This window comes from Rhinolophus hipposideros, assembly GCF_964194185.1.
Source record: "Rhinolophus hipposideros genome assembly, chromosome: 18".
NCBI lineage: Eukaryota > Metazoa > Chordata > Mammalia > Chiroptera > Rhinolophidae > Rhinolophus > Rhinolophus hipposideros.
In genome coordinates this window covers 10,955,872-10,968,494 of record NC_138064.1, presented here as the reverse complement: position 1 = coordinate 10,968,494, position 12,623 = coordinate 10,955,872, and the positions used below count along the sequence as shown (strand labels likewise).

At 39.4% G+C, this 12,623-nt stretch overlaps 1 protein-coding gene across 12 annotated transcripts in view; it reads right to left on the bottom strand.

The window, feature by feature from the left end:
- Positions 1 to 12,623, bottom strand: part of PDE1C (phosphodiesterase 1C) — a 516,178-nt gene that overhangs the window by 16,851 nt on the left and 486,704 nt on the right. For 7 of the 12 annotated variants that reach the window (XM_081080159.1, XM_081080152.1, XM_081080145.1 and 4 more), the window contains 2 exons: positions 8,978 to 9,046; positions 120 to 2,453 (listed from right to left, as the gene is read on the bottom strand). In XM_081080159.1, coding sequence (XP_080936285.1) covers positions 2,440 to 2,453; positions 8,978 to 9,046 — 83 coding nt within the window. In that variant the 3' untranslated portion in view covers positions 120 to 2,439. Of the gene's footprint in view, positions 1 to 119; positions 2,454 to 5,965; positions 9,047 to 12,623 lie in introns of those variants that run through there. The other 5 variants (XM_081080155.1, XM_081080146.1, XM_081080153.1 and 2 more) reach the window with 3 other exon arrangements.

The following is a 12,623-nucleotide window of genomic DNA, read 5'->3' as shown; positions in this document are numbered from 1 at the left end:
TGGTCTAGTATGAGACAAGCATGGGCTTGGGGCAACTTATAAGTGGGCTAAGCTATTACTAGCTGTGCGATTCTAATCTGTTCTGGGAATTAGGTTTCTTGTTTTATTGTTTTTTTTTTCTGAAAATTGGAGAAATAGGAACTGCCTTCATGGTTATTGTGAGGATTTTAACGGTGACATGAATTATATAATGTTCGTATGGTACCCTGCAACCTTGCACAGTGGCAGATGTCACATGTACTTGGTATGCGGTCACCTTTATTCCATAGCACAGGAAGGTCATCACCGGGTAGCCTTTGAATAGTGGGCTACTCGGTGAATTTCGTAATATAGAACAGTCGTGTAATTTCCCATACGACTGCATTTACTACATAAAAGACCTCGGCGCACAAAAAAGAGATTAACTTAATGAATTTATTTGTGACTATTTGGCAGAGAACACGCCAGTCTGATTCACAAAAGACTAATTATCCAAAATGTGCATCTGTGAAAAAAATATGTTTTTTCCATCGAGCTACCTGAGAGGACCACTTTGCTGAAACCAAGGGCCATTCTAAACAAAGCAAAACCGTCTAGCCCACATTCTAAGCTATTTGTACAATATACATAGATGGGGGTTCATTCAATTACTTTGGGGGAATGTCTAACCACAAGAGTAACACAGTGCTGGAAATCCCAGATGGGCAGTATGGCTTAGACAACCAACTAAGGTGGAAGGAGCTTCAGTCCCTAAATTCTAATCATAACATCATTAGGAAAAAGACAAGGGCACTTTTGATTCTTCAGACTCTTTGCATTTTTATGCTGAGCCATAATTCTTTGAGCCACTGTCCTTGGAAAACATTTTTAAAGCATCGATTCTCTGGACTTTTAAATACTTCTTCTTTGTGCTCTACCCCAAAAAGTTCATGGGACAGGGAAAGAGTGTTGTGTACCCTTGTATCTGATAAGAGTTGTGTACCCGTACTGATAAGAGTTGATGCTGAGAAAATTTAATGAGTGAAAACACTACTCTACATCACACTCAGTAACCTCCATAGATCGCCCACTTACTAAAGAAGAAGTGAATCACTTAGAATACACACCAACTGGCAGTCAATTGAATCTTCAGAATCAAAGATTTCTCCCTTGCTTCAGCAATGTCTTAATGCCTAGATTTGCTGCCCACATTTTCTCAAGAAGAATGCCCACAAGTTCCCTCTCTTTGAGCTTATAGGGGTGATGTCTGAGCACCTTTGTTTTACGCAAATGCTACAATTTCAGCTCATTTCTACAGGTTCTTCCTATAGCATGGAGAGGCACTGAGGCAGTTTTCAATCCTCTCTCCCCCCTGACAAATAGGTGAAAGAAGAGAAGCAATTAAATAAGCCTGGAGGACCAGACTGGCTCTTTTCTGTTTCAAACAATGGCTACCTGTCAAATGCTCTGCAACCTTTTGATTTCATGACTAAGGATTTAATAAGCTTATTATTTTCACGAGTAATAAACGAATAAGAAAGTCGCCTCCAGGAAATGATCATCCCCAATAGAGTTCTTTGTTTTCATTCTGTTTGCTCCGGCCAGCACAAAGGAAGTGATGGGTGTGCTATTTCAAAGGAGAAAAATATTTTGGAGATCATGCAAGCTTAGTCTTCTGCTTGATTTTTCTCATCAATGTGTGCATTATTTCCACGTGTGCCTATGAAGCTGGGACGTATAAGGCTAAGTCGGTAGCTCTATGCCCCTCATTGATACCAACGACGACCTACACCAGAAAAAGCCTGTGAAGATAAATTTTTTCAGGGTTCTAGAGCCCTGAAAGGCTAAATTACCAAGGAGCTTTGATCTAGTCCACAGAAAGAATGACAACTGCCGTCTCTCAAAATAAACCCAAGATAAAAGAGAATTGCAAAGACAGTACACACTGGAATCTCTACCCAAAAGACAGTGCATGATTCTGCAGACCCAATCGCTGTGCTTGAAAGTGGCACGTGGGTAACTGATATAACCTCCAGGCAGAGCACAGGGTGAAACACAGGTGGTTACAGTGTGGACAAGCTGACACCGTCTTTATCTACCGACAATGAAACTCAGAGAAAGAGCAGGCTTGCTGCCTGCTAACTGCAGGCAAGCTATTTATTTGATTATGTCTCAGTTTCCTAATTTGTGAAACGGAGGTCACAGTGCTTTCCTTAGAGATGTGATAATTAAATGAGATAACGCATATTAAGAACCGAGCATGGTCCCTGATTTTTGATAGATGTGCAATACATATCAAAGTATTTCTTGTTAAAAACCTGTAGTAGGGAGATCAGAAGCTATCATATTTGAAGTTAATCACTCAATAAGTTACAATGCACATAATATTTTGTTTTGGTAAAAGAAACACAAGGTTCCTAAAATGTCTTCAGACCTCAGAGCTGGACAGTTGTCTTCTGAGGAATCCTCTGGATGGCTGTTTTATCCGTAGTCCCCTAGAACAGGACACACAACAATGTCATTGCAAGCCGGCTGGCATCTCAACACACAAACTCTTTCTACATCAGGCGGTGGAGATTAGAAGCAGAGCCACACCTCCCGCCAACACTACCGTGCACGCCAGCAGCACACAGACAGAGGAGCAATCAGCTATCTGCATCAGCAAACGGCTACAGCACTGTACCTTTTCATCTAAGGATCCCTGCAGGAAAGCGATGTGACCAAGGTGCCCTGGGGAACGCGCTCAGAAGGAAGTCACTGTCTAGTCACCATCAATGGCGGTCATGACTGTAAGTGGTGGTGAAGCTCCGGGCTGCTCCTCCAGCGAGAGCCAACGCAGCCTCAACTCACCATCATTTATGGCCCAGCCATGAAGCTTGACTGGGTGCGCACACCTCATAAAGAATAGTTGAAGTTGGCTCAGGTGCTATCACTTTGCCACAGAGCTGCAAGGATTCAGGGTGATGTCTCCAGGACAGGTTTCTGGTGCTGCAGCTTCCGGAGCACCCCTGATCATTTCAGAAACCACACGAGGTGTTCTTTAGTGAAGTGCTCTCTGGGGGCTCCTGGATTGAAATGTGTCACTCGTAGAACTTTTTTCGTATCTGAATTCTCACATCCCAACACCCATCTCTCCCAACAGGTTAGGAAGGGAAAACAGTACACTTCTGTAAAATATCTGTAAAATCCTGTCCACATCGATGAAACCATACAGAGCTGTCTTGAAAGATGGCCACACACTTTTCACGTAAAAAATTCTTTGATATGTATTGTTTTGAGCATAACTTAAATACCCATGTATAACATAAATACCCATGCAAATACCCAGTTTAATCACATCTTAACATTTTGCATATTTGTTCAAAAATTATTGAAAGAGCTTAAATAGTACAAGTAGAGCTGAAGTACCTAGTATAAGCCTCCATGATATTTCTCTCTCCCCACCCAAGGAAAACATCGTCGACCATTTGGGCTTTATTATTCCTGTGCATACATACATTCAATTATTGCATATGCATGCATCTATAAAATATCTAATATTTTTGTTGTTTTTAAAAGATGAGTTTTGTTCGATGGTATATATCTTGTTACAACTCACTTTTCTTGTTCAACATTAGGTTAAGCACTGTTTGCAATAACAAAAAAAATGGAAAACCACCACCAATGAGTAAATATCCTGTGGCACATCTGTGTAGTAGACTCCTATACAGATGTTAAAATCAACATTTTCCCAAGAGGTAGCTTTATATTTGCATAGAATTTCTTTTGTCATACACCAGCAAACTTTCTGTTTTGTTTTTTTGTTTTTTTTAAGTGTGTCTCTTAAAAGCAGGATAGAGCTGGATTTGGAGATTTAATCTTATCAGATGACTTCTGTATTTTAATGCTGGAGTTTAAACCATTTGCAGTTCTTGTTCTTACTGATAGTTTTGTACTTGATTCCATTACATAATTTTGCTTTTGTTTTGGACTTGATTCTATTGTCTAATTTTGCAATCATTCGTGCTTCCTTGCTTCTTTTTCTTCCTTTTTGCCTTCTATAAAGTCGATACATTTTCTATATTCCCTTTCTTCATTGTTCACTTGTTGATTTTAATGTTATAGGTTATATTTAAATTATTTCACTGATGATCCTTTCTGTTAAAAAATTACAAAATCACAAAGTTCCGCCTAAGACAAAAGAGATCTTAGCACTCTGTAAGTTCCTTTGAATTATGCTCCTTCCATCTATAGCTTCTGTTTCCTATTTTAACAGAAACATTGGACATTATTTTTATGGCGACTAGTTACTCAAATTTACCAAGATGTTTTATTTACTTGTGTGTGCATATGAATTCTTATATCTCATACCTTGCTTTGGTGCTCACTTTTCTCCTTGTTAAAGTATATTCTTTAATAATTCCTTTTAGTGAAGTACAGGAACTGTAAGTTATGTCATTGTATGCCTGAAAATGCTTTCACTTTGCCTGCATTCATAACCAATAATTGACCTATAATAGCTATTAAATATTGCCTTATTTTCCCTCAGCACATGGAATATATATCTTCATTGTCTTCTGGCATCTACTGTTACCAATGCAAAGTTTGCTGTCAGTTGGTTGTTATTTTATTATGCTTACTGCTTTCCTGAACATAACCAGCTTCGCACAGCATTTAAGACTTTCTATGTAACTTTACTAACAATTGTCACCCCAATAAATTTTAATTTAAAAAAAAAAGACTTTCTCATTCTTGATGTAATTTTGGGCAATCTCATACAATGTCTTTAAGGTATGCATTTGGTTTTATTTAGGTATGGCAATTTCGTCTAGGTAGATCAATTGAGGTGCATTTTCCATCTCAGTATCTGAGCCGGTAGAGCCATTTATCTGTCTTCCATGTTCTTTTATTGAGATAAAATTCACATACCATAAAATTCACCATTTAAAGTGTACAGTTCAGTGGTTTTTGTATATGTACAAGGTGGTGCTACTATCACTAATATCTAATTCTAAAACATTTTCATCATCACTAAAAGAAATGCCACACCTCTGAGAATTCACTCCCTATTCTTTCTCCCCAGGCTCTAGCAACCCTTAATCTACCTTCTGTCTCTGTGGATTGGCCTATTCTAGATATTTCACATCAGTTGGATCATACAAGCTGGCCTTCTGTGTCTGGCTTCTTTCACTTAGCATCATGCTTTGAAGGTTTATCCATGTGATAGAATGTATCAGTCCTTCAATCCTTCAGTATGACCAAATAAGCTATTGTACTGATATACCACGCTTTGTTCACATGGTCATCAGTTGATGGACATTTAGTTTGTCCCCACTTTGTAGCCAGTATGAGTAATGCCACTATGAATATTTGTGGACAAGTTTTTGTGAGAACATATGTTTTCAATGTTGAGAATATACACTGAATATACTCTCTTGAGAATATACCTAGGAGCAGAACTGCTGGGCCACATGGTCGCTCTATATTTTTTCTAATTAAAGTTTATTGGGGTGATAAGTGAAATAAGTCAGACTGAAAAAGTCGAGAACCATATGTGGTAAATACACATGTTTAATTTTTTTAAGGAATTACTACACTGTTTTTCAAAGTGGCTGCACCATTTTACATTACCAACACTGTATGAGGGTACTAATTTCTCCATGTCAACACTTGTATTATTCTTGCCATTCTGGTACATGTGGAGTGGTACCTTATTGTGGTTTTGATGTGCATTTTTCTAATGATTAATGACATTGAGCACCTTTTCACATTCCGTTCGTATATCATTTTTGGAGAAATGTCTATTCAAATCCTCTGTCCACTTTTTAATTGGGTTATTTGTCTTTTTAATTGTTGAGTTGTAAGAATTCTTTACATATTCTGGATAATAGATGTTTATCAGATATATGATTTGTAAATATTTTCTTTCATTCTGTGAATTTTCTTGCCACTTTCTTGATAGGGTCCTTTGAAGCACAAAAGTTTTTAATTTTAACAAAGTTGTATTATCTATTTTTTTCTTTTTTTTGGTTGCTTGGGCTTTAAGTGTCATATCTAAGAAACCATTGCCTGATCCAAGATCATCAAAATTTATCCCTGTGTCTTCTTGTAAAAATTTTATGGTTCATGCTCTTTCATTGGTGATATGGTTCCCTCTTTACGTTGTGTTTGGTATACCGTCCTAAAGGCTATCTTGCAACATTAATTTTCTTTTCAGCTGTGTTCCACTTTGGGCTTTTCTTTCTCCTTTAAAATTCCAATGACTCTATGTTTGTTTGTTTTAATTTCAGATTTTAAGTTGCTTCTATCTCTGTTCTTGTTTCCACACAATTTTACTTTCCTGTTTTTAGAGGATAATCCCTCCATTTGGCTTTTTGAGTGTCCTTAAATGTAATATTTTAAATTGTTTGACAGCCTGCAGAGGTAGAGGCATTTGAGTCAGAAGGAGGAAAGGTGTGGTGTCCCTGAGATAGGAAGGAGAAGCAGTGAGGTGGCCATTGTCATAAGTGAGACGGAGAGTATCTGCTAGACAAAGCATCGTTAACTATGTCAAGTGTTTTGAGAACTACCCACGCCACCTCTACAGATTTTGGGGTGCTCAGAACTCGGAACTTCCGACACCCAATCTGGGGCCAGTTTAGATTGGCCAAACTAAGGCCCAAGACCAGGGGGCTGAGCCTGGTCTCAGAGGCCTCGGAAAGCCAGCAGGCTGGCAGTAGGCCTCGAGCACAGCCGGTGGGGACCAGGTCAGCTCTGCATGTGCTTGCAGATGTCCAGGATGATGTCAGCGATCCCACCCTGACCCTGGGCTGTTATGACCTTCCAAAGAAGAGCAAACTTCTTCGTTACACACCGGAGTGGCTTGGTTTAGAGCTGTCTTTCTCCTAATGTCTACAGTCCTCACGGCACAATAATCATAAGCAGGGACAAGATGAAAGGGGCCTCCGGGGACTGCAGAGCAAGGTCAGCTCAATACGAAAAAGCAAGTTCGGATAGTTGATGCAAATGCAAACTTGAAAGGGAGCCTTTTTCTGATGGTTGCTTTTTTGATTGTCATAAATTAAAATGGACAGCATTCACTCACACACCCAGCCTTATAAACACTAATGAGCACTTAACATGGGCTTGTCACCTTGATCGGCACTGGGGCAAAAAAATAAACAAATAAATAAGGTAGTCGCCTCCCGTGAAAAATCCACCTATCAATGGGTAAAAGGGTTTATAAGCAGATTATTATAAGTCAATGTTAATTCTACCTAGATGATTTGGAGAAACTTCAAAAAGACATTAGCCAGAGGGAGAAAAGGGTAAGGAGTGTTTTAGCCAGAGTGATAGAAGCAAGAAAATTCAAGGGCTACTCAGTGGACACTGAACCCCATTCTTGGACTGTGGTAGACCCGCTACCAAAATTGAGGTTGAAAAAGCAGGTAGATGTAGATTATATTTCACCTAAGATGCCACTGATTATAACGTGAACTATTATTTCTTTATTTCACTGCTAATTAAATTATAATACACCACTGATTCTGAAACATTCTTATTTCACAAGGGCCAACATGCAAGGCACTCTCTCAGAATGGATAAAATATGGTAATTCTCCAATGAAGAAAAGTAAAACATTAGAAAACAAATATTATTTTAAAAGATCAATATCAATCAAATACAGATATAATTTTTTCTCATCAAATTAGTAAAGCATTAATGTTAGCATTAGCAAAAGCGTAGCAAAATGGCAAAGTCACCGCTGGAAGCATAAAATAATAGTACCTTTCCAGAAATCACTTTGACAATAATGTATCAAGAAACTAAACATACATGTGCACATTCTTTGAGCCAGTAATCCTACCTACAGGAATCTGTCCTAAATCCACAGAAAGATTTACATACAAGAATGTAAGGTTATTGTAATAATAAAAATGCTCGCTATATTAATGGCAAATTATCATTGAATATACAGGGGTTAGGGGAGCCAATGTCCTGTGCAGTCGGAAACCCACATGTAACTATAGTATAAATGAATCGTAGTATAATCATATGAAATGTTAGTCAATCACTAAAATTTAAAAATATGTATTTAATAGCATGGGGGAAATCTCATAATGTAATGGTAAATTTTAAAAGGGAGGAAACAAGACTCCATGTCGAATACAATTCCAATCTAGGGAAAAAAGTATCCAATAATGACTGGAAGGAAAGGTAATCTTGCTTAGCTTGGAGTGGTAGCATTATTGGCAACATTTTTCCTTCTTGTAATTTTTATTATTTTTCATTTTTTTCTACTATGTTCACATTGACCTCTTATAACCTCTCCTTTCCCCAAAACAAATGTGGGTTTTTTTTCCAAGTTTTACTTGGAAAAATTAAATTGTGGTAGAGAATGTAAGCCTATACATGGAGACAGGATGACCAATAGGTGCCTCTCATATTAAACAACGATTATACAGAATCATCATGAATGCTTCAATTTTCTGCTAAATGTTTAAAAACTTAGATGGGATCCAGTACAGAGCATGTATGACTTCCGTATTTCTCAATGGCAGAGGTTAGCTATGAGCATCCTCCATGAGTCAGAACGATGCTAAATTTATCAATATTATTTCTAATCCTTATCATCACACAGACAGTTGAGAAAACAGCTCCAAGAAACTGAATAAGTGTAATGAACTTGCACAGTATGCACAAAGCAGAGATGGGATTTGAACCCATGTCCTTCTCTCACTAAAGGCTCACAATTCCTCCTCTGACACCATCTGTCTCTCAGAGAAATAATTCCATTATATGCAGACCAGATGAACATTAAGGAAGATCAAGATTCTATTCTTTCCATCAGCAAGCAGTGAACCAAATATGGATATATTATGCCCATTCCTGAAGGAACTTTACAAATGTGGACGACAGAGCCTCTCTGATAATGTGGAGTAAACTAGATAAATAAGGGGCCAGATTCTCAGTTTACCAACTGTTCAATTCCACCCCTGAGAAACCAGTTCTTTCTGATGTCTGTGGTTGCTAAGAACATGGGGCAATGTTGCTTACCCACCTGGCAATGTAAGGCGACCTGTGGAGCTAGTGCTTGGGGCTGGTGAGCTGTGAGACTGCTTCTTGGTACCTGTAAAGAGGAAAAAGAATAAGAAAAAGTAGGATTGTGGACAGACTTCTCGGACAGGCAAATGCTCATTGGAAACATTAGCAAGTGATCCAAACGTTTGGGTCTGGAAACAACTAGAAGAAGGTTGGGTGAGGTTGTGATAGCCATACTCCATGGTCCAAAAAAGCCAGGAGCACAGCCTTTTCCTCTGTGTGCTGGACACAGACTTCCGGTTGGTATGTTGGGAACCCACACACCACTTAGCAGGGCCGCACCTTACAATCATCAGGAAGCTTTCTAAATGTGCAGTTGCCTGAGTGCCACCCCCAGAGATTCTGTTTTCATTTGTACTAGGGGAAAGCTCCAGCATTAGTACTTCTAATGGGCATTCAGGGTAAAGAACTACTGCTGTGGAAGGGAAAGTTCTGGATTTAGAATCAAGGAATAGGGGTTTGTCCCTATAGCTTTTACTCATTATTGGACTTCAAATATATTCACTTGGTTTCTTTGAAGCTCAGGTCTTCATCTGCAAAATAAGGGAAGTAACAACTATATCAAAGTGTTCTGGTGGGGTTAAAGGAGCCAAGGTGGGTGAGAGCGCTCAGGAAGTGTAGGAGACTACTCGGCTGCTAGGGACTGGGGGTTCCACGTACCCCACATCCGGCAACAAAATTCCCATTAAGAAAGAAATTATCTTTTTTCATATAAACAGTTTAGTGGGCCCAGAAGGAATGAAAAGGCAGCCTGCTTTTCAGGAAGGAGAGAACAAAATGAAGGGATGGCGGAATGGTTCTGCAAAAGAACATTTGTGGGTGTGCGTGTTATATATACACACATATATACATATTTTATTTTATATATACACACATAGACATGCATATACATACATGTATATTTTACATATATATACAAATGTTTATCTGTTCATTTATTTCTTCATTCTGTCATCCAGAATGGGGCCAAAGAGGCCCAGAAGCCGGCATCCAGCAACATGGCAGATGCCTGGAGTCTGAGCTGGCAGAAATGCAGAGACAATTCTTAAGCAGAAGATTTACATGATTCAATGTGAAGCGATTTCTGTAACCTCCCAAAGTTTTCATGGAGTCTACTTTACATGCAGAGTCCTGGTGTGAATGGAGGTTGTGTTAACTGGGAAAACTCTGCCTGCGTCCACATAGCCGTGGGGAAAGATCACAAGATGACCCAGCAATTGACCAACATCAAAGGAAGCAAGAACTTGGGGTTGGAGACGAGTGGGTAAGGTATCCCTCCCCCGAATCCCTGGTGAGATGTGGAGAAATGCACTGGGATGGTGTCTGAGACTGTTTCATCTTAGTCTTAAAGAGCAGGGTACTACCGTTAACATTCTGTGTCATTGTTAATTATTATTACCATTATTGGCACTAGTAGTATTACCATTCATAGTATTAGTAGCAGTAGTAATAGTAAAAATAAAAAGCATAAAATTAATCGAAATACCTCTGACCCACCAAACTGTTCATGTGCGTGGGGTGGGGGAAGCTGGACAGAACTTTATGTCTCCATTTTCCAGGGCTCATGGATGCTTTGAATGTCAGAGTTGGCAAGGAGCTCAGAGGGCCCACACCTGGCTGTGACTGTCATTCAGAATCCCCTGAGGTGATTTTTATAAATATGGCTTCCACTGCCCTTTCCTGAAGTGGAATCTCTAAGGAATAGAGCCAGAAGCTTACATGTCAACAAGTTCTCCAGGTGAGTCTAATGGTCATTGGTCAAATGAGGTGTCTTGGACACCCCGAGGTAAAACATTTACCTGAAGTGATATTAGGCAGATACAAAAGTAATTGCAGTTTAAAAGGTTAAAAAAAAAAAAAAAAGGTAAAACCGCAATTACTTTTGCACCAACCTAATACTTTGGGTGGAGGCGGGGGTTGTCTCATCACACAACCCCAGGGGGTGTCATTCACACTGTATCCTACACAAAGAATGGTGCAGCAAGTTGGTCCTGATCAAAGGCACTACCAGGACGCAAATCCATGCCTCTGACCGTGTCCAGAGCCACTTCCGAGCCACCAGAAATGCCTCTGTGTCTCACTGGATCTGCCTCCACAATGGGGACACCAAGACTTTTTACTTGTCCCAGTATCCCTTTGGGATAGTTTCTCAAGGTCACAGTGCTATGTGGGCCACATAATTCTTTGTTGGAAAGGCTGTCCTGGGCATAGTAGGGTGTTTAGCAGCAGCTACTCGTTAGGTGTCAAAAGATCTTCCCCTGTTGTGATCATCAAAAATGTCCTCCAGACAAAAACAAATGTCCCCTAGGAACAAAACTGTCTTCAGTTAAGAACCATTGCTTTAGGACGAAGGCAGGGTTTAGGTTTGTTGTTCCGAGCAGTGAGTCCTAATTTGACTGCTTGGTCATTAATAATAGTCACTGTCACACATCAAGTAGTTACTATGTTCTAGGCACCGTATTAGCTGAGGATAATTAATTAAACGTACCTTAGTTATCTTTTCTGATACTCTCAGATGATAAAATGACTCTCATTTTACAGAATTTGAAAACAAAGGGAGTTCAAGTAATTAGCACAAAGTTATTGAGTGTTGGGGGGAAAGATTAAGCCAAGATCCTTCAGAGTTCAGACCTAGAGAAATTTTTCCCAATGACTCTTGCTGTTTCTTGATCCATCCATTATCTAGGTTTTCTTTAAGTGTAGTCTTCCAAAATGTGCTTAAGGCTAAGAAAAATGTGGAACAATTACTTCAACAAAAAGGAAAAACAAAACCAGATTCCCAGACATGACCAAGTGCCAGGGCATCAGCATGGAGGGGTGGAGGGGGAAGAGGGGCTGGGTGTTTCCCAAGGGTCCCAGGTGACTCTGATCTTCAGGCAGGCTTGGGAAACCTGTGTGATACAAATTTCCTTCCTCTTGTCTAACTATTGGAAAGTATGGCATCGGCTCCTTTGTCGAAAATCATTTGCCCATACATATGTGGGTTTATTTCTGGGTTCTCAATTCTGTTTCACTGGTCTGTGTGTCTGTTTTTCTGCCAATACCATGCTGTTTTGATTACAGTTACTTTGTAGTACAATTTGAAGTCAGGGAGTGTGAGGTCTCTTGCCTTGTTCTTTTTCCTCAGGATTGCTTTGGCAATGCGGGGTCTTTTGTGATTTCATACAAATAGGAAGATTTTTTTGGTTCTATTTCTTTAAAAAAATTCCATTGGGATTTTTGATGGGGATTCCATTCAATCTGCATATTGCTTTGGGTAATAGGACCATTTTACCTATGTTGAGCCTTCCAGTCCATGAACACAGAATATCTTTCCACTTCTTTGTCTTCTTCAATGTCATTTAATAATGTCTTGTAGTTCTCAGTGTCACTGACAATATAGGGGAATCTTGAGATTATCGTGTAAGCAAAATAAGTCAGACAGAAAAAGTTGAGAACCACATGATTTCTCTCATATGTGGGATGCAACAAACAAGACAAACAAACAAAAACTCATGAATACACAACAGATTCGTGGTTACCAGGGGGTAAGGAGGGGGCTTGAGGAGGTAAAAAAGGCTAAAAGGGATCAAACAAAGGGGCTCCTAAAAACATATGGCATTTGC